This window comes from Alosa alosa, chromosome 11 (genome assembly GCF_017589495.1).
Source record: "Alosa alosa isolate M-15738 ecotype Scorff River chromosome 11, AALO_Geno_1.1, whole genome shotgun sequence".
In the NCBI taxonomy this organism is placed as follows: Eukaryota; Metazoa; Chordata; class Actinopteri; order Clupeiformes; family Clupeidae; genus Alosa; species Alosa alosa.
The window spans coordinates 13117878-13144070 of record NC_063199.1 but is presented as its reverse complement, the minus strand read 5'-3'; the positions used below and the strand labels follow the sequence as shown (position 1 = coordinate 13144070).

Here is a 26193-nt window from a genome sequence, read left to right as displayed (position 1 = left end):
TGGGGGAGAGGATGCAGTGGGGTCAGCCTGCTGCCTTGAGTGAGAATGTCAGTGTCTGAAATAAAAATGACACAGAGCAAAATACAGTACATTAGGTTGTGTGGATTTAGCACCAGCTCATTTGGTTTAGTATTTAGGTTATTCTGCAGACAAATACAATTTCTATTTGCAATCCTATTTAATAGCTTGATTAGGATTAATTACCTTCTTTAATTTCCACTTGCTGTTTTGATATATTTTCCCATTGACTTTAAACACCAATTCTTCAACTCTTCACTTATAAATATCAAGTCACTCAAAATGTGATTTAGATAATCCTTTTTAGTTTGTTAATTATGTTACTACCTAAGCTGTCTTATATTAACCAGCAACTGAATATAGTTTTAATGGGTGTGATTTAAAATATTTGTATTGCCTTTTTTATAAAATAAAAAAACATACAAATACTCAGTGAAAATCATGCTCTTCTGCATTCTTCCTTATTTGTTATTTTTGGTTTTGTTATTTATTTATTTTTGTGCGTATTTATTTTGCTTGTCTTGCTGAACGATCTGGTCTCTTTACATGCTACTCTGTCACTACGACTCACCCAGCAGCCACAGAGGACTCGCACTGGAACTGACTCAGATATGAAGGGCGGTTTGAAGGTGAGGTGAGGGGAGATGTGTGTGGGCTTGTGTGACGGCGTGCTTACATGTGTGCATGCGAGTAAGTGTGTGTGTGTGTGTGTGTGTGTGTGTGGTGCCTGCATGCATGCATATGCCCGTGTGTGTGTGTGCGTGTGTGTGTGAGAGAGGCGGGGATGATTGTGAAGGAAAGATAAGGAACTGCTCATTTTGTGCCGACCCTCCTGTCTCGGGACATTTCCACTCAGGCTCCATCATGAAAGCAGAGAGGACCCCCACTGCCCGCGCCGCTCCCCTGCGCTGACGAGGAGGAGTCTGACGCACTTCAGCAGGAGATGCCTGGGGGGGGCAGCCCGACGAGGAGGAGGGCAGGAGGGGTAATTGGGGGATTACGGGGTGGGGGCTTAACATCAGGCTGGGACCTCGTTGGTCCTCAAACTCATATCCTATCATGCCTAATTTCTATGCCGTCTCTCTCTCTCTCTCTCTCTCATTCTCTCTCTCTCTCTCACACACACACACACACACACTCTCTCTCTCGATTTCTGTCTCTCTCTGCCTGGTGCTCTCTCCTTCAAATCCTCTCAACTCCACATCTTGCTCCCCTGCACGCAGATCGGAGCAGACAGCCACAAGGCGCGTCAGGGCGACTGACTGCTCTCTTTGAGGTTGTGGCATGCCAGCGGAGCCTTCAGCGCCCGCCCGCACCCCTCCATCCCGGCGGACGGCCTCATCTTTGTGGCAGGCCCTGTCACACGGCGGAACGGAGTGGGCAGAGGCAAGCGATGCCACCCGCGCAGCAGCGGGCACAGAGACAGCTCCTGACGACTGCGCCGGCCTGACAGGGAATATGTTCATGCAATTGGCAAGCTGGTGGCAACTGAGTGACTGCGACTTCAAGTGGCATCATATGAAACAACGGAGCCCCTCGCTGTTCTTTACGCGCGTGTGTGTGTGTGTGTGTGTGTGTGTGTGTGTGTGTGTGTGTGTGTGTGTGTGTGTGTGTGTGTAGTCGTCAGTGGTGCAGTCAGTGCAAGAGCAGGAGAGCAAGACTCCAGCACAGCTCCTCAGTCACACTCCAAAGCTGGAGGCAGAGCTGTCTCATTCAGCAGCCCGAGCAGACGGCCAATAAGGGGCCAAATCACTTCACATTTTGGACTAAGATGAAAAAGATGATAAGTAAATTGTGAACTTGACAAGTCTGCAGTGAAACATTTAAGATACGCATGCACCTTATTTTACTGTATTTCTCCCAAGCTGTGACAGCCAGTTAAATCAAAGAATTGGCATTTTAATTATTTAGAACCTTTCTCATGATGGTATAGTAAAACTGACTTGTTTTGTTCAGTAGTGACATATATGCAAGCCATTTTGTCTTTTCAAGTGACATGAATATGGAGGAAAAAATGTGGTGCACAATTTTAGATGAGGTCAACCACTAAGCAAAACTTATTTTAACATTCATGGCAGTTACCAGCTATTGTCGTTGTAAAAATTTTTCTATATTTTTTAATTTTTAATATTTACTATCCAGTACAACCAAAACCAATAGTAATAAAAATATAAATCCAAACAATTAAATCTAAACAGATTCTAATGTCTAATTCTAATTAGCAAAAGGTAAGAATTTTTGCAATAGTTGTAACAGTCACTTCCAGTTATATAACTAAACATGGTAATTCAAATCAGAAAATACTTGCTAAATGTGCATGTAAATGTTCCCATTGTGTAGGTATTAAATTAGGCTAGATCACAACCAGTATGTGTGTGTGTGTGTGTGTGTGTGTGTGTGTGTGTGTGTGTGTGTGTGTGTGTGTGTGTGTGTGTGTGTGTGTGTGTGTGTGTGTGCTTTTTAAGAATTCATCAAAGACTCTAAACCTGTATAGGCAAGAAACACTACGGTATAGCAAACCTCTATACACCATCATATATTTATGCATATTATTTGATCTGCCATGATGTAAAGGATATGGACACTTTTGCATAATGTGAGATTACTTGCCATTAACCTTTGTTATTAACAGAGGAGCACTTTGATATTTGTCTACATAAAAAGACGCCAGTGATTCAGACAGAGTGCCATCACTGTTAAGCAAGTCTAAATGCCTCTCCATTTCCATAAACAGACACACCGACAATGAGTCATAATCAAGTCTGATTCCTCCTATTGAATCACTTTGCATTAACCTAGCGTTGCCATTCAAGGTTAGTGACTGGGGCAACAACACACAGCACACAGAGCCCTGGGTGGATGGATGGCCTCATGCTGTAGCACTCGCTGGGGCGGGCATCCAGTCCCTAATGAGGCCAGGGTGGAAGGGATGGTGGGGTTGGGTATAGACAACTACCCACGCTGCATCAGGGTTGTTGTGATTACATTCTGCATGCAGAGGAATTATGGGTAAGAGTGTTGCTATGCCCTCGCTTTGACCAGAAGAGCTGAAGAGCAGTGGCTTCATTTGTTTTCCACACATTTAAGAACTTTACCATTTACTTTTTGTTTCAGTGTAGAATAATTTAATACATTTGCCATGCTTTGTTCTCTTCTGGTAGCTCTGAGAGAGGAGATCTACATCTGTTTAACTAAGGGTAGGGGTGTGTGCACGAGAGAGAGAGAGAGAGAGAGAGAGTGTTTTTGTATATGAGTATTTGTGTATGCTATGTACATCTGATTTTGTCAGACAGAGAGTGCGTGAGACGGCCAGTCAACTGAAAGCCTTGTCTGGCACAGAGCTGTCACTTCACAATTAAGGAGACACTGAGTGGCTAATATCTTTAATTCCTTTATTCAATATACTTTAACAAACATGGCAGCCACGCACAGGGATAATGCATAATCATTAGCAAAAGGTCCACAAATTATTGATGTAAAATAAGCAATGATTTTTTTTCCCGCTCTGCAATTTATTGCCATTAACAAGTAACTTGCAATCCAATAAATGTCAGCATTGCTTTCAGTTAATTAAAGGAATAGATATTATATAGTAATGCAGGGTGGCGTTTAGATCCCAATTTCCACAGACTGCAATTTACTGCCTGGGCTTTATTTGAAGGGAACCACAAATAATGACCATTAAGCTGTCAGCCGCTAGACAGGAGATCACATTAATGAAATTAGATAAGCTGGACCACTGATATAAACAGCACTTCTGCAGGAGCCCCAGAGACTAGAAATGGGTCAAGACTAAGTTTGAGGAGAGAGAGAGAGAGGTAGAGAGAGAGAGAGAGAGAGAGAACAATGGTGGTTTCCAGACAGAATAAATACACAGTGACGAGTGAAAGAAAAGGCAAATTAATAAGCTGTTTAAAGCTGTTCAGAGGGATGGCCTGAGTAGTGTGTGTGTGTGTGTGTGTGTGTGTGTGTGTGTGTGTGTGTGTGTGTGTGTGTGTGTGTGTGTGTGTGTGTGACAAAGTAGAGACAAAGGAAGTAAATGAGAGGAGAGTATAGATAGATGATTCTCCACCCTCAACCTGTCATATTTCAACCCACAAACTACAGGGCTCTGGTACTAAATTAAGCTTTTGCCATCCAGGTTACTGCCATATCTTTTTTTGTGAAATAATCAACAGAGAAATATTTATACCTTGCTAAAATCTTGTTAATCACATTTCATTTCCCCATCCTGAGTCTGATCCTGCAAAGCAAGCAGCACTTACCTGCTATGTCCAACTAGATAGTGGACGTTTGTCCTGGCCGTCACTTTAGCTCAGCCATTCTGTGCATCTCCCACGCTCGTGTCAAATATTACAATGTTTTGATGAACTGATGCAATCACCATGCATAAGCTACTGGACACAGGTGCAAAGGTCCTGCTGTGTCCCGTGTGTGTGTGTGTGTGTGTGTGTGTGTGTGTGTGTGTGTGTGTGTGTGCATGCATGAGTGTGTGTGCGTGTGTGTGTGCATATGTGTGTGTGTGTGTGTGTGTGTGTGTGTGTGTGTGTGTGTGTGTACATGTGAGTGCCCCCCGGCAGAATGCCAATGCTCAGACCAAATTAGTGATCAGGGAACCTGGCCCCCCATCCCCCCTCCCCTCCCTCCACTCCTCTCAAAGTGGAGCGATGGCCGTGTCAGGAGCTGTCACCTCATCATGCAAACTTTTCTCCCAGTCCAAAAAACTTTGGTGCAGCAACTATGGTGTGTGTGTGTGTGTGTGTATCTGTGTGTGTGTGTGTGTGTGTGTATGAGTGTGTGTGTGTGGGTCAGAGAAGCTCGTGCGTGCAGTGGCATGGGGCAGTGTGAGCGGAGGGGGCAGTGGCGTTTTGTGACATCCCTGACGTCTCCCCCTCAAATCAGACTCCCTGCTTCTGTCAGCCCAAGCCTCGCCCCCCGGCTAACACTGTCAGCTAGCCTGCCTACTGACCAGCAATGAGCCGGACTGGACTGAGGGACACACACATACACAAACACACACACACACACACACACACACACACACACACACCATACAAACCACACACACACACGTGCAATATTCACTTGCAGCTACACATGCTCATATGGTTATACTGTATACAAACATAAAATCCTACATTTCTGCACACACATACACACCTCTGAAAAATATCAAACATGAGCTACAGTACCACAAACACTAAACATACACATTGTTTTATCTGGATCTAAAAAAGGACTTAGAAAAAAATGTCTGCAACAAATCTCACAGATCACATCCGAACTTGTTCTAAACTTTAACTCACCCTGAGGAGGTTTTCCAAAAATCACTTTTCTAAGAGATCTGACTGGTTTCAATATGGTTGCCGCAGTAAGCATAGGGGACGCACTTTAGTGACAGGATAACCTGCCAATAATGTGGTCATGTGACACTGACTTCCTGTCTCTCCTGCTGAAGTCTTGTCGATATCAGCCCAGGCAGAGATGCCTCCTCGCCCCCTTACATAAAGCAGGCTAATTATGAGGTAATTGCCTGGTTCCTCTTTGTTGGTTCTTCCAACAAATCCATTCCTTCCACAATGAAGAACAATAACCGTTTCCTTCCCTTTATACATTTCTCACTGTAGTTAACGGGCATCAAAACATGCATTTGAAATAATGAGCAGCATATATCTTTGTCCAAACAACAAAGACAAGTGAATATTTAGTTTACTAAATAGAGAATCAGTTATGGTTGTACTCATCTAATTTGAGAAACCAGAGAGGGTTAAAGCCTTTACATTATTAAATAGACTAATCAGCTGAAATAAGTTTGTTTGTGATGGAAGTCAGGTGAAAGTGTCCAGCCAGGAAGTCCAGTTCTACACTCTAATGCAACGCTGCCCTCATGTGGCCTATGGTAGACAAGCATCCGCTGTACACCCAAACCTCCCACACACTCAGACAGTGTTCAAGCACTTATCATAATCAGGCTGCTGAGTGTCAGTAATGTGTACAGTGGAGATTTATACACAGTTGTCCCACTGATCTATTATATTATTAATATTACAAGCTCATCCCACATTGTTTACATGTGCCTGTCCACACAACTCACCCCAGCCACACTAAATCATCTACTGAAGGAGAGATGCCATGAGTATGTGTGTGAAAGTGTTGTTCTTAAGTTCTAAATGTTTTGCTTTTCTCCCATAAATCTAAAGTTAATTCCATTTTGATAAAGACTCTGGTATAGTCTACTCTAGTACAGTGGTGCTCTCCATACACCAGGCCATTGGAGCTGGATCGTGCCGTTCCTAATATGGAACAGTGGCTCCCAGCCGCCTGGTTGGAGCTCACCTCACCCCCTGGACCCCCAGCTTCACAGCCGATGGCCTCTCTGACAGGCACCGCTCTCCCTTCCTACATCTGCTTAACATTCGCCATTGATTTGCGTCAGGCCTTCATTGGCAGGACTAATTTATTTACGAACTTGTCATTCCAAATAATTGATTGAGATGTCCTTGGCGTGAGCGTGTAATGATATGCAAAGATAAAAGATTTTCTCATTATTGTGGGTAATGTAATTGCGGCATGTGTCGTACAGGAGGAGGGATCAGAGGTGCGCTGCCCGCTGGCCCTCCCGTCTGTCTAGGCCGCCTGAAATGTTTAATTAGAGCCGGTAATGAAATTCAGGCCCCAGACATTGCATGTCGCTCCGACGGGAGCGCAGGGAGTTAACATTACCAGTGGACTCGTGTCCACCGCTCCCATCTTGTGACCCCTATCGAATAGGCTTCAGGGTGCGTCACTATTTAACCAAAGACAGATGGTGGGTACGGGGTCTGTGTGTGGACACGTGCAACTGGTTTGCATTAGTGCCCAAATGTGCCTTCTGAGAATAAAGGGAAATTATTCTTCGCATAGGAAAGTGACCTGATCTACAAGCAAGAGACATACAAGCAATAGCGGGGTACCTTCATGTGTCAGCGACAGACACAGTACGATTTGTTCTAGGCTTTTAATAGTGTTATATGATATAAAGAGTTTCTGTGAAGCTAGATAAAATGGGGTAGAATACTGTAGCTGAGCAGTGGGTCTCGGGCTGCCGGCCAGGGGAGTTGCCCTGTGTTCAATAGCCTGAAAAGCTACTGGATGAATTGATGATGTTCTCAGGTCAAGAGATCTCGGCCCAGAATAGCTGACTGGGCATGTTTGAAGCTACGGCTCAGGATGGGGATTGTGAACGCTGCATTTCACCTCACTACTTCTCTAATGTATTAATTAATGGTCAACCTTCTCCATTTTTAAGTTCTCAAGTTTACAAGTGTGCTGGATTTACACGTGCCCTCATCAATGTGATCCGAAAGCTCAACAAGAATACATGTGGTGGGTGGATTTGGGCTTCCTGAGATCCGATTCGGATCAGATTGGTTCAGTCCAGCGCATCACTTGCCCTCCGGATCCATTCAAACTAAGTGGTTTCATCTCGTTCTGTGGGTGTGATGCATGGTTGGTTGTGACACTTAATAATAGTGATGACTCCATCTCCCCATAGCTGATAGCTCCCTCGTTAAATCACATGTGCCAGCACGCGCTCCTACCGTATCTACAACGCTGCAGAGGGGAGACCAGTGATAAGTTAGTGTGCGCTCGCAGGTCAAACATATCTCACGTCACATTAGCTCACCGCACCGATTCCACGAGTTGTCCCCAGCCTCTGAGACATTGTGTATATCATTTCCAAATGGCCCGACTGTCATATTTGACTCTGACAGTTCATCCTAAGGGAATGATCGCTGTTCTTGTATGATTTATACACATTAGAAAGACAGTTAATGAACATGTCACGCCTGGAGAATTATTCAAGGACTTGTAGAGCTTCAGGAGTGACTTGTCGTCCTTGCTGTCAAGAATGAAGTCATTGCAACATCATCTGCTGTTATGATAGGGTGTTGTCAAATGTGCAGATCAAGGCCAGCTAGGAAGGGCCTGGCATGGTTTGGCATGTGGTATCTCATATCTACTCATGATTCTGCACCTGTCATGGAGGCAATACAAGTTTATTACGGGAAGGCCTGACACTCAGTGGCAGCGAATGGTACTGCAAAAAATATGGCTCATGTTGTAGGCTAGGCTGTACCCCAGCACTTGCATCTTTTACATTCTGTTTGCCATAATACTGGAAAGCACCAAAAATATAGTACCTACATTCTACAAAGTAATTTCTTTAGGATTTATCCACAACACACACAGCACTCTCACACACATTTGTCAGGGTTGCATCCCTGTTGTAGCCTAGAAATCTAGACGCACCCTAAATTACATTTGCTGCCAGGGCTAGTCTAGCAACTCTCTGTTGGCTTGTGAGCTCGAAAAATTAAACTTCTATCAGGCCAATCAAATCGTGTATAAAGACGTTAGGCGGGCTTAACATAATGATTGATGGCAGAGTTGCAACGGTGTGGCTTGAATTCCCTGCTACTTGAAAACAAATAAGATGGATGTTGCTGTTGGCGAACAGTGTGACACGAGTTAAGCTTTTATTAAGTTGGCAAAAGTTTGAACTAGCCAACTAGCTCCACTGGTGGGAAACGTATGGGACTCAGCACTGTCCTATTGCGTGCAGAGGGAATTTGAAAGACAACCGATTATCCCGCCCCTCGGACTGAGCACTGCGAATGGTGAGTGCCCAGACCCTACATTTTAATGTGGGTCTGGCTCGTCAGGCTATCCCTGTTGTCCTTTAATATGTTGTCACCCAGAGAGAACAGCAGGTGGCACTGTTACATTGTAAGTAACTGCCGCAGCAAAACCTAAAGATGAGTGTTCTTTTGATTTGACATTACCTTACTGTGAGCGAGCTTGGCACTGGCCTCTTCACCATGCTGATAAACCCATTTCTGAATTAAACACAATGTCATGAAGCATAAATCAATAGAAACATCCACTTTTTATTTATACACTGTCGTCAAGGACATAATTTGCCAGACTTCTGCCAGGGCTTTTAGTGTGTGTTTGAGTAAGAGTCTGAGAGACTAGAGTTCTGTCCCATCACACCTCACAGAGCTCACCTTCCAGCAACACCTCCGGACATAGCGTGGAGCACCAAAACCTATCAATTTCATTTCGGTTGAAGGCATGGTCAGAGTTTGTGAAATGATAACAAATTTAGGGGAATTAACCAAGACCTTGAAAATGTGGTGAAGTAAAATCAATAAAACCTCCTTCAATTTTACAAATATTTGGCACAAAACAGCATCTATCAATGTCCGCAAACAGAGCTGACAAACTTCAATTACATTCACTTTACCTCTTCAACAGTATACAAGTATACAACAACTTTATGTGAAAAACAATATCAAAGAATTTGAAAAACCAAGAATCGAGACATTTACAAAACAGAAGTTTGGTTTGTATTTGGCACAAAGAACACCAACAGCTGTCACAATACAATTCAATTTCCCACCAAACCTTGGGCCACTCTTTTTATAACACATTCTGTGTCCATTTTCTTACCTTGCATACGCACAAACACACACACACACACACACACACACACACACACACACACACACACACACACACACACACACACACACACACACACACACACACACACATTCATTCAGAAGTAACTGTTTTGTATTCATGGAGTTCCCCTTTAGGCACTGGGAAGGATTTCGATTTTAGGCATTCATTCAGAAGAGTGTTTTGAAGGCACTGACGTGGCTTGCAATGTCTGCTGTTCCTCCCAAAGGTGTTTGATGATGTAGAAAACCCTGTTCTCTGCAAGCCAGTCACGTTCTTCCATACCGAAATCACTTACACGTGTCTGCATGGACCCTGCTCTGTGCACTGTGTGCAGTGATGTTGGTTAAAGGATAATGCCATTTCAGAGGTTGGGATTGGGTTAGTGAAGGGAAATATTAATGTTTCAGTATTCCAAGAAATTATGGATCATTGTATATTTCCAACTTTTTGGGAACATTTCGGGGAAGTCCTTTTCATTTCTGGCTTTACTGTAACACAGTGCACAAAGCAAGGTCCATGAAGACATTGTTGGTGTGAAAGAACTTGCCTCATCCACTGAAAACAGGGTTGTATATGCTATCAAATACCTTTTGGAGGAACTAGAAGAGATATTGCGAGCCAGGCCTTCTTGTCTAACATCAGTGCCTGAACTCACAAATACTGAATAAATGGGCAAAATGTCCAGACACTCTCAAATCCTTCGCAAAACAGTGGACGCTAATACAGCTGCAAAAGAGGTGGGGGGTCCATATAAATACATATGGATGTTGAATGGGATGTCATCAACGTTCCTGTGGGTGTAATGGCAGGTGTCCCAATACTTCTGTCTATCTAGTCTCCGTCACTCAAACATGGTTGAGGCCAGCCCTGTTTGTCTGAAGGTCTCAGCCACCTGTTTGGAATGCTGTATTTTGGCGGCGAGCGCCTCAAACACGTCGTTCTGGTCCAGTGCGGTGGCTGTCCGGTAGATGAAGGTCCCCAGGGCCTCCAGACCCCTCATGCCCAGGTTCACCCCGCAGCCTTCAGGGAAAGAGCACAGCACAGCTCAGTCTCCTCCACCACCACCACACGCCTGGCCTGCCAGCACTTAACTCAGCCGGTACAGCCCAATGGCCCACCTCAGGGCCTTGAAACTGCTGCCTCGGCACACTCTATATTAACCACTGTGCATCTGCTTTAATCTAAGCTGTACATTTACTTGCACTTAAGCAGGTGCACTTGGAGTGTATGCCAGCAGCGCCCCTCTGCTCCCTTATCTGACCCTGGCTCCCCCTCACTCCTCCATGTTTGCGGTCTCCCTGCTCTGCTTCTTGACATCATGTGGGACTTCGTTCTTTGCCCCCCATCACACCGACTGCACACACCTCCCACTGTGATGACGCTGCACAGTGCATCTCAAATGTGTGCTCTAAAACCTGGGGCTCTCTCCCCGCAGCACACAGCTCACATATCAGAGACCAGAGCCAATCAGAGAGTGAGGCACAAAAACAACCTGTGAGAAGCAGGCTGTGGAGTCCAGGGCTGCTTCCTAATACAAAGGAAGGCTTGATGCTGGTGTAGGGGGCTAAATAGGAGCGCTACTGGCACAGTTTATGAAGAGGAGCGAGTGACCAGAGGTGGAATAAGTACTAAAATATTGTACTCAAGTAAAAGTACCAATACTTTGATGAAATATTACTCAAGTACAAGTTAAATTACCCATCTGAAAATGTACTCAAGTAAAAGTAAAAAGTAGTTCATTTAAAATGTACTTTAAGTAAAAGTTACTTAGTTACTTTTTTTGTGTGTGTGGGGGGTCGGTTTTACCCAGCTCTAGTGGCTGCAGCCAGCAGCTAAAGTAGCCAGGCAGCTACCGCGCTACATTCTGGGGGCATGTTCGTGAGCCCCCATGTTCATGCCCCCCAGAGTGTAGCGCTGCAGCTGCCTGGCTACCTACAGTAGCTGCTGAAACGGAGATTATGTGAAAAATCGCACAATTAGTTGTGCTCATCCTTGCTCACTTTGCAGTGAACAGTAATCCAGCACAACTGAAAAGCTGCTCACAGGCATCTGAGGCAGGCAGGCCCATGTTGAGTTTCAGAGAGAAACTCTATTTGTAAAGGAGTTCAGCAGATCCAAGGGCCTCGGACTGTGGGAAAACTGGGACTGATTACAGGGCCCCAATGGAAGAGAAGGCCCTTGAAAAGTCTGAAGTATATCTTATTTTAATTTCCAAATTAAATGTCAAAATGAATGTCAGACGAAATGTAAAGTTTGACTGACTAAATTTTGTATACAAAAAAATAGTGAAGACTGTATAAGGCAGGGGTGTCAAACATCAGGCCCGCCAGCAGGTTTCATACCCCAGATGTTTTTGGTAGGAAGGGAAAATTAGAAAAAAAAAAAGAAATTCACATCCAGTTGTCTTCAACAATGTGTTATAAGCAATATTTCTATGATATGACAAATTGATTAAACCTAGCACTACAAACCATCCTCAGCAAGGAATTAGCAGAAAAACTAACATGGAAGTAGGGCAGTATATGACAGCAGAAAAATTATAATGACCATGACTGTAAGTATATATACTTTTTGATCCCGTGAGGGAAATTTGGTCTCTGCATTTAACCCAATCGGTGAATTAGTGAAACACAAACAGCACACAGTGAACACACACACAGTGCGGTAAAGCACACACTAATCCCGGTGCAGTGAGCTGCCTGCTATAACTGCGGCGCTCGGGGAGCAGTGAGGGGTTAGGTGCCTTGCTCAAGGGCACTTCAGCCACGGCCCACTGGTCGGGGCTCGAACCGGCAACCCTCCGGTTACAAGTCCAGAGTGCTAACCAGTGGGCTAAGGCTGCCCCAACGAGGTTTCATTTCAACAAATCCGGCCCACTACCTAATATGAGTTTGACAAGGTCAAAGGTCACTCTCACTCTCCCTTGCTAAAGCGCAAAATGGTTTGGTCCGCCTGCACAGCGATTGATAAGGTATCTCATTTTGTTTACATAGTTGAGCATCGCTAGTAGTGGACAGCTAATTGTTGTGCTGCTGGTACAATGTCTTTCTCCAAGAAAACCAAGTCGGATTACCAAAAAACAAAGGCAAAAACGACAAAAAGAGAGATGAAAATGAGGGGAAACAGATGCTAATAAACTTCTTTCCAAAGAAAGATGAGCACACACGTTAAAACACAAAATCCCATGGTGTTAAACTGCTTGAATATCTCCGCAATAGAACTGAGGCAACCCATTGAAAGAGCGGAAAATACACTTTCCTCGGTTACACAGGTAATCTGAGGTAGCCTATCTCGTGATCCACTTCCATCTCCATCTCTTTCTGCTGATCATTCTAGTGGTTCCGGGCGCAATTTCCCCCCTTCCTTTCGGTTGTCGTTAGTCTTAACTTTTTTTTTTTTACTCAGTAACGCATGGGATTTGTGATGTAGCGAAGTATAATACTTCACTCAAAACGTAATCAAGTAAAAATAAAAGTACTAATTTGAAAAACTACTTAAAAAATACAAAATACACAAAAAAAACTACTCAATACAGTAAAATGAGTAAATGTATTTAGTTACTTTCCACCTCTGGGAGTGACACACGAGAGGGAGAGGTGCCGCGACGGCCTGGCGAGAGAGAGAGAGAGAGGGCCTGTCACTGAGCCACAGTGAGTGTCTGTGATTGGCTGTGTGGTGGAGAGCGTTTCATAACGACTGTCGCTGAGCACAAAAGTCACCCTCTCACATCTATTCTAGTCGCTTGGCTGCTTTCTCACCCACACTTCCTACACACACGCACACACGCACACACACACACACACACACACACACGCACACACACGGACACACGCACACACACACACACACACACACACACGCACACACACACACACACACACACACACACACACACACACACACACACACACGCGCGAGCGCGCATGCGCACAATGAGTAGGGGTTATTAAGTGTAGAGACAAAGTGTCTCAGACACAGTTCTTACTATGACTCAGAGAACTTAGGGGTACAGGCTACTTGGCTCAACTGGCATGAGCCTGCAGTTAAAAAAGCCCCAAATAACTCCCTCATGGCTCGTAGAAAACAAGGATAAGCAAAATCAAAGACAGAATTTCTAAACTGATCTACCTTTTCAACTATGTATAAATAATTACATAGACTAATATGCATCTTTATTCCTTTATAACCCTTGAATGCATTACGTAATAATACTTTGTAAATACTGGGCTCAAGTAAAGTGTTCAAATTGACATCCCTCTTTTCTGACATCATTCTTTTCTCTACTTCCCTTTCCTTTCTTTGCCTGCATACCTCATCCCTCTTTTTAAGCCCATGGCCTCACCTGTGTCAAAGTTGAGCACGCGTGCTGCCTCTCCCTCCACGGTCACCGCTACGTTGTCGCCCTCGATGTAGGCGGCATTGACGCGCCGATGCGACAGCATGATCTCAAACAGCTTCCGGCTGCACTGCATGCGGTGCAAGGTCAACTCACTCAGCCGCGGCTCGATGTCCGTCTTATAGGCATTAAAGGACTGGTGGAAGATGTTCTTCATGATCTATAAAAGGGAGGACTTTTTAATGTCCAAGATGAAGTGTGTGACTGTGTGCCTGTCTTTGTGTGTGTGTGTGTGTGTGTGTGTGTGTGTGTGTGTGTGTGTGTGTGTGTGTGTGTGTAGTCGTCAGTGGTGCAGTCAGTGCAAGAGCAGGAGAGCAAGACTCCAGCACAGCTGACACAGTGCCTTATCTTAATTCAAGGTCACTTAACCGAATGAATGAACCAACAAGATAAGCAACATGAAAGGAAATGAAGCAGAGCAGTAAAAAAAGATCAACTTAAAGGACATATTGCTATATAAAACATATCTGCATGCACCCATGTTCTAATCCATCTTTGAGTACCATTATTATGAGTACCTGGTAGCAAGTCCCTTCCCTTCATCAGCAGCTACAATAAGGAGTTTTAACAAAAATGTTTGCAGACTTACAATAATAATATTCTAATATGAGAGCATAATTACAATACTGTGCTTTTAAATTGTTTTGTTCAGTGCATATTGATTGTATGCTCTGGGCTTTACATGTATTGGGTTAATAAAATGAAACATTTCCACTGCTCTTTCTGTTATATTATTATGCTAGGCCTGGAAGCGTCTGTATTCAGGACAAGAAAAAAAATGGAAAATTCTGCAAGGCCCTTTAGCAACAGATCCAAAACTGTGACATTTGAAAGATCTGGGCCTGGATCATTTGAAGATTTGTGTGATGGAAAAGCTCCTGCAGTTGGAAGATGATTTGTCACTGCAGAGGCACAAGTCTTAACTGCCACAGTGAAATAAATCATGGCAAATGAATAACCGCTGTTCAATGTATCAACCAGCTCCTTTACTATATTACTATAAAACCATTAAAGGATCATTCCGGTATGAACACCACTAACCACTCACCACTTCATCAATATCAAAAGTCAAAGAGCTATAAGCTGCACAGACCCATCGTCAAAATTCCGTCCATGATCCAAAAAAAACAGTGACAGACTCAAAGTGCTAAATACCGGAATTATTCTTTAAGCTTCATCAATATCAAAAAGAGCTATAAGCTGCATGATAGCGAGCTTGTAAGGTTTAGGATGGCATGTTCAGTCCAGTGTCCATTGTTTTACCCTTTCAAGAACATCTGAGATCTCCCATCTCCTCCCATCTCCTCTGTGCTGAGCCTACATCGTTACATGGCTCAATTCTCTTTCAGTGAGGAGCAGCCTGTGGGTTTTTTGAATTCTCTAATCCCTCCCCTTTCTCAGGCAATCTTAGGCCAACTGCTATATCATGCATAAAGTGCACAACCGCTTACAGTAAGTGTGCTGCTTTCCTCCAAAGACATATTGATCTCTGGGTCTCCTTTTTCAGACCAGAGCACCCTGACAATTAGCCCTCTCCAAGAAGGTGCACCTGCGCCTCCTTTAAGATAATACCAGAGGCCTGGACATGGCGTATTACACCATCTGGACGAGTGTCTTCGTCACACCGAAGAGGCAGCAGAAAATATCTCCTGATGGAGGCTGCGGCTTGTGACTCATGCCTTGAGCATCCCTCCCAACTGCAGCCCCACCGCCCCTGCCAACAGAACCCCCTCCTTGCCCCCATGGACACACGGGCCGTAACCAGGTAACAGTAGCGTCTCGCTGAGTGATGGCCTGATGTCGTGCTCTGACGCCATGTGCTCATTAGGCCCTAACTCCATTTATCTTGCTTCTTCTCTCTCTCTCTACTCTCTCTCTCTCTCTTTCTCTCTCTCTCCACCACACTCTTTCTCCCTCTCTCTTTTCCTTCCTGTTGCAATCCTTCCTTTTATGCCATCAGCCCCATAATCCATTCCTTTCCCACAAAAAGAAAAGCATCATAAAATGGCAATATAATGCATGTCTGAGAATAGCAGAGATGTCTCCATTTCATTCTCCTGACATCCTAATATTTATTCATTCCTTCATTTATTCGGTATTTACTCCTGCATCCTAGTTGTTTTGAAGTTGGTGTCTCTTCCTGTTCCCGTATTCGTTTGATCATTGGTTTCGTTCGTTTCACCCGGCTACTTACATTCCACTCCTGCAATCCAGCTCAGCTATGACATGGAAGTGTGTGGGAGAGAAAGCGCTCGCCTGGTACCCCCCCCCCCCACCCCGCTTGCCTGCTACAACCACATTCTGCAGGTTTGTCATGGAAGGAACGCGGCATCTGCGACACAAGTGCCACTCGGCACAAAGTTCCCCAGTAACAGCAGGCAGGTGAGCAACAGCTTGTGGGTTTTGTGAACGCTCCAATCCCTCGCCTGTCTCAGCCATTCACATGGAAATGCACACGGCGCAGCACGGCGCGCTCCACATCAAAGGGAGCCGGGGCCGGAGGAGATGAACTCGCACAGACACTCACAAACCGACGGGGTGGAATACCCGGCAGGGGTGAGCTCTCGAGTTCAAAATCATCCCACAGCTGTGAAATTGAGAAGTAGGCAGGCTAGTCCTTAGCAAAATTGAGTTGTCAGAAACTTCGTTCACACCGTCTGGTATTTTAATTCTTCATTGATCTTTGTTAAACTTAGACATGGGGTGCCCGGCCTGCATTAAAAGTTTCATCTTTCTCCAGTAGAGAAGTAGGCCTACATGCAGGCAGTGGTGCACATTCATGTCAGTGTGCAGGTGCAGCACTCTGTTTTCCCAGGCATTCATATACATTACATTCATCTTGCTCTTGTGCGTCATAATAGGCCGGCTCCACTTGGCCCCAGATAGATGTCCTGTCGGCTGTTATTCAAATAATCTATAGTGTTTCACATACCGAGGAGTTAGTGGTGTGACGCAGGAAGCGCATCATCTTGCTGTCCGCAGCTGTGCAGGCCAGGGCCATGTAGCGGTTCCGGAATGTGCCGTAGATCTTGAGGTGGAAGCCTGGCTTGGCCGTGGTGTGGCCAGATCCCCGGGGCTCCTTCAGTACGTCCACCCCGTACGCCGACAGGTCAAAGTACAGGCTGTGAGCCTTGATCTCAGGAGTGGGCACCTGGACAACAATACAAAAAAATGAGAGAAAATGAGAAAAGAGCTTTCAAATGGGATTTTAATTCTAGGGTCAATCTGTGAGGAAGGATAACAAAGAAAGGCAACTCATTCCTCTGAGGTTATTCAAGGACATCATTATGCACAGTGGAGCATAATAATAACTGCAGAAAATGAGCCCTTGACATTTGAAATTAATTAAAATTGTACTTGGCTCACAGTTGAGTAAACACAAATGGCCCCTCAACCCTCATAACCACTGATAATTACTGCACTCTCCTTTTCTCTTTCTTTCTCCTTCTATGTCTCTCTCCTTCTCCTACCTGCTTACACTTACACTTTCTCTCTTCTACTGCACTGTAGCCAGTATATGAGCTCAAATGATATAAACGGATAAACTGATCTCTGTCTGCATAAAGAAGTCAGCTCATGATGGCAGTGGATGGGATAAGGATGTATTCCAGAGCTAAGGCAGTAAGGAACAGAAAGATATGGCACATCAGTGCATTTGCTGACAGACCTGCCAAAGAACAAAACACTTCTTCTACAGCTCCTTACTGAGCTCCTTATGAGACACTGTACTGGGTTCTGGAGGAGGTAACTGGAGGCACTAGGCAAAGGGTGAGCTGTCAAGCTAATTAGTAAAGGGCCATTTGCAGTGAGTGGTACAGTGAGTATACATTCACTCAGATATATGAATCATTTACACCACCATCAGAGGATGGTATATAATTAAGCTGTAGTGTCGTGTTGCTTGTGGTTAAATATAACCATTCTAAAACAAGTGTAGATATGCTCAGTGATGCATACCATGTGATAAAATCAGCACCAATGTTTTGCAGTTTGGGATTTCTGCCACCAGCACACTCCTTTAAAATGTTAGACTTCCTTGTCCATTCAAATGACTGGTCTTCGTGTGTTTTCCTCGTCCCCTTGACCTTCTCTTTACTTATCTCTAAGCTCCTGAATCTCCCAGCTCTGCAGTGCTCAAGTGCACTAGAGGGAACCTTTTACTTCCTCCACATCCAAACTGATCAAATTTAGCAGCAAATGAAATGAGGGAAATTAGATTGCACGGAGCAGATTTCCTGGACTTGGCAACAGAAGCATCCACACAAAAACAATTCAATACCTTCAGCAAACTTCAGGGCAATCAGCTGAGGTCAAATCAGGAAATTAAATGTTAGCTTTTTGCTGTCTTATGAAATATGAACCTCAGATTGTACACTTTCTTCAGTCTTTGTGTGTGTGTGTGTGTGTGTGTGTGTGTGTGTGTGTGTGTGTGTGTGTGTGTGTGTGTGTGTGTGTGTGTGTGTGTGTGTGTGTGTGTGTGTGTGTGTGGCACATATTTGAGTGTGCATTTAGATATGAGGATGTCAGGAGAATGAAATTGAGACATCTCTGCTGTTCTCGGGCATGTATTATACAGTATAGACATTTTTGGATGCATCTTTTTAAGCTCTCGTTCTCTTTATGTCATACAAATAAAGTGAACAAATTTAGCTAGCTCATCATACTCAACACTATGCTAGTTGTTTATCTAACCAGCCGTGGAGCTGTTAGGCCATGTAAGGTGTTTGATGAGTAGCTGTGCAAATATCACAGTCTGGCTGGCACTGTGGCAATCAGCCTTCATTTTGCTGCCTGTCCTCTCCCCAGGTTCCCCTATCTGATGCACACATCTACATGAACAGGTCCAGAAAAACAAACTCTCTCAGCAAGATAGACACAGGCTCTCATATCTACAGAAAGCAGATACACAATAGAAACGTAGTACTTGAGGTAGACCTGAAGTGTTAGCAATGTGCAAGTGTTTAGTGTCACTAAATTCTTTCTAAGTAAAGTTCTAGTCACTACAATTTGTTATATTTAGTTTCTATTTTATTAAAAATAAAACAGAAGATACACTGCCATTCAAAAGTTTGGGGTCACTTGTCCTTGTTTTCATCATTAATGTTGTAAATGACTGTTACAGTAATGCAATATCTACATTGCCCATTATCAGCAACCATACATCCAATGTTCCAAAGGCATATTCTGTTTACTAATCTGATATAATTTTAAAAGGCTAGCAGAGAAAACATTGGAGAACCCTTTTGCAATTATACAATTATGTAAGCACATAATATAATTATGTAAGCACATAGTGTAATCTGAAAAATTATGTAAGCACAATAGTGTAATATGAAAACAATGCAACTGATCTCAGCTGGTACTCTGTCTATAATGGAGTGGAATGGAAATTTCTAAGTGACCTCACACTTTTGAACAGTAGTGTATCGGAACGTCACCTATTACCTCCAGTCCCTTATTTCTGCCCTCTTACGTGTATGTGTCACTTATTATCAATTTCTATGCAAACCAAGACGGTGGATTCCTAAAGAAACGCAAGCACCCACACCATAAGTGTATCTAAATTAGCTATGTACCAAAAAGGAAATTTTATCGTGACTCCAAGAGCTGTAAACAGTGTTGTAAGGCTGCGTGTACAAATCCGCTTGGAGCTCCAGTAGAATTTTGATTTGTGACGAGAATTCTCAGTCTAACCGTTGATGTGCCATGTGAAAGGCCGGAAATAGGCACCCACCAGCCCAGCACTAAACTCCAAGCGTGGTAAACAAAATCGGATATTTCAGGCAGTAAAAGCCCCTGTAAGAATCAAACCAGATTTTGTTCAAATCTACACACCTATGGCTACCGGAAAATGTAAGGTTATCAGATTTTGAAGTAGTAAAAAACATCTTTGTTTTAGAATTTATAGATTTATAGATATATATTTAGAATATATAGCTAATGTATGTTTTTACTTGTTCACTGTGCTGCCTGGAACTCTGCCTGGTGTTCCCACCATGCTGCTCTCCCAGTTGAGATAGAGGAATGTCTGAGCCAAAGTGATCCAGCCTCAATCCATCTCAAGCCTGCGAGGTCATTACTGCTGCCCAGTAGCCTACTGGCTGCTTTACTTCCCCGCAGACCCCAGCACTGCATCAGCTGATTACTGACAGGTGGCCGCCGCAGGTCCAGACTAAAGCAAGACTGAAAATAGACTGACTAAGCTATTTCCGCCGTAGTTTTTACTTTACCATGACATATGAGCGGCTGTGTGGTGTCGTGAGAGAAAGTAAACAGAGACAAAAAGACAGGTGTGATAAATGTGCAAATCAAATGCTTGAGTAGATGCGCAAGAGGCGATGCAGGAAGCTTGTGCTAATTGTCTGGGGTTTGTTGTGCAGCGGCTGGCTGCGTCACCGACCTTTTATTTTCCCCTCACCGAGGCGCGCTAATCATTCATTACTCATTCATTTCCTCACCCCTATTCATGCTGGTGTCAGCCACTCGCCACAGGAAGGGCCCCCCTGCGCCTATCAGCTCTGTGCATCTGCACTGCATCCATATTCAGCCCAGAGGCCAGGCCAGGAGGGGTCAGCGGAACAGACAGCTCAGATGCAGAAAGAGGCTCCATGGAGGCAAGCACACATGATGATCAGAGCACCGGAGCCTGATATAGCCCGGCTATAATACGTACCTGTGATCTCTCTCTCTCTCTCTCTCTCTCTCTCTCTCTCTCTCTCTCTTTCTCTCTCTCTCTCTTTCTCTCTTTCTCTCTCGCTCTGTTTCTTTCTCTCTCTCTCTCTCCCATATGTGTCCTCCTGGCTGATTGACTCTGATACAGTCAGACAGTTTGACAAAATAAGTGGGTCCTATGAAGGTTTAAAAATAGTATGTGTTCACACATACAATTTTCACACACACAGGAAATAGAAAAAAGAATAGAAAGGATTTCCTCAGACATCTCATAATTGGGGAAAACCAACCACTGACATAAAACCAGTTATTATCAGTCTAAAAAAAATCATTAAAAATCAGGAACCGTGGTGCAGCTGTAGAGTTGGTGTCCTTTGGCACATATGGGTTCAGTGCCCACCGGAACCCAGGATCCACAACCAGACATCATTTCCTGAACCCACTCACACCATATCTCTCTATCACTCATTTCCTGTCCTCTCTACAAATCCACAAAAACATAATATGAAGCACGTTTTGTTAGGAGTGTTGTAAGTCTTGTACAGTAGGTCTGACCTGCCGCTGGTCCAGTCTTTCAATGGTGGCGTTGGCTCCGTAGGCATGGCAGGACTCCACTAAGTAGTCTGAGCTGATGCCCAGCACCGAGCAGGAATCCCCACAAGAGCCGTCCGCAACCACAATCACCCGCGGCCACTGCCCACACGGGATCCGCCGCAGGTAGTCCTCGGAGAACTGAGAGGGCAAGCAGGAGAGACAGAGCACAGTCACCATGTTGGAGAGAGAAAGAACAGACAGAAGTGAATAGCACACAGGGAGAAAACTGATAGAGAGAGAGAGAGAGAGAGAGAGAGCATTTGAGGACTATGAAGGTCAGATGAGGCTCTTTAGTATTTTGGTGAGGCATGACCTAGTCCTAAATATGCCATTTCAAGCTCCACACTATCAAAGTGTGACTTCCTCAGTAAATCTCTTCAGACACACAAATCTGGAAGTTCTCTGAAGCACATCAGTCAGATGTGGAGACACACAGGGCACACACACACACAGGCCCATGTGACTCACAGTTCCCACTCGCGCTCTATTCTGCCACAGCATGGCCAGATGGGGATGTTTGGCACGTCATCCGCTAAGCCAAACAAATCAAAATAACACTGACCTCATTCTGACTGACACATTTAAAACAGCTATATTACATAGTAGAAGCCATCAGGCTGTTCAAAAGCATCCTTAATAATGTTGAGTAATGTTCAGTTAGCCAAATTGATTTCCCAAAGTGACACTGGGATTGATGTCTTCATATTTCAGTCATTGGATTTGAAAATCAAATATGTATCCTAAACCTGTATTTACAAATTGAGGACAACAGGTGATCCTGGAGCCCTCCTTGAAGATGTTTTCAAGTATGTGTTGTGTGTGTGTGTGTGTGTGTGTGTGTGTGTGTGTGTGTGTGTGTGTGTGTGTGTGTGTGTGTGCATGTGTGCATGCCTGTGTGTAAGTGTGGGTATGTGAGGATGTGTGGGTGTGTGTCACAAACAAGGTGGCTGAGCAGAGACTAAGCTGGCCCTTTAAGAATCTCTTCCCCTCTCTCTCTCTCTCTCTCTCTCTCTCTGTGTGTGTGTGTGTGTGTGTCTGTGTGTGTCTGTGTGTGTCTGTGTGTGTGTGTGTGTGTGTGTGTGTGTGTGTGTGTGTGTGTGTGTGTTGTACAAATATGAAGGTTTGTTTAACCTGCTTTAGTTTACACAGTCACAGTGGGTATCCTGCAGTACAGGATATGCCACTAATGTGACATCAACATTCACACTCACATGATAATATTTACAGTTTAGAGACTGATAGTTAAACACTGAAGTAAATCACAAATGATTAAATTCACCTGGTGGGAGGTCATATTCCTTTAAACCAACACAAGCACTGGCACTATCACAATTCTGCCACAGGAATACCTAAAACAGAACAGGCTGTATGCAGAGTTATATCACTAAGACATTGTATATGCATTTAATTAGAAAATGGAGCATAACGCAATGTTTCACTGATCCTGTGTCAGCATCATATTTCTTTTTAAAGGTCAGTTGGTCTCTGAATAAAACACACTGAGACAGACACGGGCAGTAATAGAGAGAGAGAGAAAAAAACAGAGGGAGAGAGAGAGTAAACAAGGGGGGTGTATGAGTGTGTGTGTGTGTGCATGCGTATGAGAGTTTCTGATCTTAACATCTGAAAAGACATCAAGACCTGAGAGTCAGTGTGTGTGTGTGTGTGTGTGTGTGTGTGTGTGTGTGTGTGTGTGTGTGTGTGTGTGGTGTGTTAGGGAAAAGGTCATGCTCTCCCCTATCTGAAGAGAGAGGGAGCCATCTCCTTGTGAGAGAGAGGAGAGAGAGCGGCTGAGACCTCTCCTCTGTCTCTGAAGCCCGGGGGCAATCAAGTTACCTCGGGATGAATTCTATCTAGACGAGTCCCCAGTGTGAACACTGGATCTATTAAATCACTTTATTACTGGTGCCAGAGGGGGACATGCGTCAGCACTCTCGTCTGTGTCCACCTTACACACAATCAGCCTCGGAGCAACTGTAGCACACACAGAGCCGCACAGCAGGGAGCAAATCCAATATGGAGATTGGCCTCGGCCACAGCCACAGCTTCAAGAAGCTACAAACCAACAGGGGGCTTTAGCTCACAATCCCAATCACTGTTTAGTGTTCAAGCTTCCCCTCTAACACAGTCTACATCCAGTGTCCCCTGCAGGACTGGACTGGGCTAAACCATTTTAAAATGACGAGAGAGAGAGAGAGAGAGAGAGGAAACCTCTTCAAATGTGCCATGACAACAACGGACTGAAGGGATTCAACTGAGGGTTGAATTGTGCAACTACCAGTCATGGGTCAAAGTTCAAAATGTCAGTTGTCACACAACTTAAGGGTTGGAGAGCTGGTTGGCAGGTCATTATACGACTATTCAGAATCCTCTCCAGGCTATATCTGTCATTTATAAAACACTTACGTGGCTCTTTTGCTGAATAACCAACACGTCACTGTTATTGGTCAGAAACAAAACATGAGCTGTCATTTCATGTTTTATTGCAAGCTATTAATACTTCAGCCGCTACTGCTCAGACAAGTCCTAACCCATGGTGTGCTCAGCAACTCAGTTCCATAGCCGTGACAGAGATAAATATCCTGGAGGGACTGGATTATGCATTCTAATATTGGCTGCTGCATTCTGAGCGGGATGCTATCTACGTTCGAAGCCACAATCACAGGGGTATATTAAAGTCACCCCAGACGGACACACATCTCCTCAAGTGGGAGAGGTAAACAGGTCCGATCCCATTGGCTTTGATTCATGCCTGCACTGGAAATTACATCTGACATCAAAGGGAGCAGATCACTCCCATCTGTGTCTAGACTAGTCTGAATATTTGTGTTCTGCCTCCACCGCCACCCCTCACCTCTTCCATGGGCTTCACAGGCAGGGGAATAGAAAAACAAAATAATCCATGTCCCTGGATGGCATTAATCATCATGTCACAAAGTAACTTAGCAACCTGATAACAAGGCTACAATAGTGTTCTGAAACGCTTTGTCTCCCAAGACCAGGGATGAATGCTTCCTATTGTTCAGGAGGGGAAGTGAGTCTTTAAAGTAAATCCTGCAATACTGCAAAAGTCAAACTGGCTCCCTGAGACATGATTTTAGGAATACAATCCTTAGGCCCATCAAAGGTTCATCCATAGTCCTATATTTCCAGCCAAAACTATATCTAACATGACAGCTTGTTCACTTGCATAACACTACTTATCCCTCTAATGAGGCATTTGACAGGCAGTGAATTATAACTTGGCTGCATCCACACATTCTTAAGAGTCTCATTCTCAATAGGAATAATTGCAGTAACCATGCACAATTCATGCATGGTGCTTAGGCTCTAGCCCATATCTGAATGCCCAACAATCTGTAAGAGTTTAAGTCAGTCAGACCCTCTGCACGCTTGACAGGTCAGAAAGTCAGCATGCCTAATCCCTGATTGTGTGAGTGCCAAAGGAAGAAGGTTTAATTTGGGTGATATTTAAAATCAGCTAGTTGTACAATTTTACCTTTGTTCCCAGGTGAACTTTAATATCGACCTTTTGCTTCTTTTGCTCCAGAATGCTGAGCAGGTACTCCTGGAACACGCCAATCTTAGTGAAGAAGTGGTCGTTGTGCCAGCACCCCTCCATGTTATCAAAGTCTACTCCCAAGCCCAACAGGAACCTGACGCTGCGGGGGTCCAGTGCGATCTGCTGTGGTCTGCACAGCAGCGCGGTCCTGTAGCGCTCATCCAATACCGTGAGTTTCAGCACCTTTCCCGAGCGAACAGCGACCAACGCGGCGGTCAGACCAACAGGACCAGAACCCACAATCAGAACCGATATCCGAGCTCGCCATTGCCTAATCCGGTCTAAGCTCACTTTGACGACCACATACACTACCACCGCCAGGAAAGTGCTGAGTGCTGTGTCGTAGACGAGGGCTCGGTAGTTCTCCTCTTCCACGCTGCTGTTGATAAGGTCCCCAGGATTTTCAGTTCGTGCTCCGTCCATGTCGAGTTTAAAGAAAGATAATTAATTAAGAGGGTGAAAAAACCTTCTGTTTTCACTTGTTGGATAGTCGTTTTAAATCCATCTGCAACACGGTTGCCCATGAACCAAATGTAGCCGACACGCAAGCATCGGGGCTATCTTGAGGTGGCGATAAGTCGGAAAAGTGCAATGAGTCCAGCACGGCAGTTCACATTTCTGAAAACACTCACTATGATGAGCAGTTGGAATCATAAACTGGTACTGGTACTGTTCCCTCTTCCCCAGCCGCGTGAGCTGGATTTCAAACCCTCCGGGTAACACAGTGCTGCCGGGGCTGCTTGAGCCTCCGTGGCTTCGACGTTGTGTAGCCCTGCTGAAGGAACGCCTCTGCGCGCGCCCTGCCTGGGACAGGGCTCTTCCCAAACCAGCGCGGTCTCTCCAGGCTGCAGGTGCTGTACACGTGGGTGCGCGCAGTTTTTGCCATAGTTTTGAACAATAACGGGATTGTGAATTGTGTTTTCTAAGGCATATTGCATCGATGTTGCTTGCGTTTCAGGCTGAGGGGACACGATATTAATTTTCCAAATAAAGTTTCGGATGTGGCGACCTTTGAATTGCACACAGATCGGTTGAATTATCAGTTTCATTCTAGCGCTTAGTAGAAGGACGCAGAGCTACACCAGGGCACGAGTCGATTTTTGTAACTTGACCGTGATGTATTTTTAGCTTCAGAGGCTCAGAGGGCCCATAACTAGCTCTGTGTTTTATCCAGAGCCATATTGATTCAATGGAGCTAAAAACAAAGACGCTGATGGGAAACAGATTCACTCTGGCCATTAATTTCTGCACGAATCTACACATGATTTACTGTTTGGATCCCCCTCACCCCACTGTGTAATGTGAAATGAAATGTTAAAGAAATGTGAATGTGTAATGTGAAATAAGAAAATCATGGTCTACTGTATGTTTTGGATACAAAAGAGAGAAGTGTTTAAGAAATCATAGTATCACTCCAATAGAGATGTTAATGATTATTGTA

At 44.5% G+C, this 26193-nt stretch overlaps 1 protein-coding gene across 1 annotated transcript; it reads right to left on the bottom strand.

Annotated features, from left to right (window-relative positions):
• Positions 1-9731: 9731 nt before the first annotated feature.
• Positions 9732-25784, bottom strand: si:dkey-234i14.6. The gene is made up of 5 exons (XM_048256097.1): positions 24690-25784; positions 21152-21328; positions 16857-17075; positions 13871-14084; positions 9732-10548 (listed from the first exon to the last, which is right to left on the bottom strand). The coding sequence occupies exons 1-5, from the start codon at positions 25173-25175 to the stop codon at positions 10370-10372; spliced, it is 1275 nt and encodes a 424-aa protein (XP_048112054.1). The 5' UTR covers positions 25176-25784; the 3' UTR covers positions 9732-10369.
• Between the last annotated feature and the right edge of the window lie 409 nt (positions 25785-26193).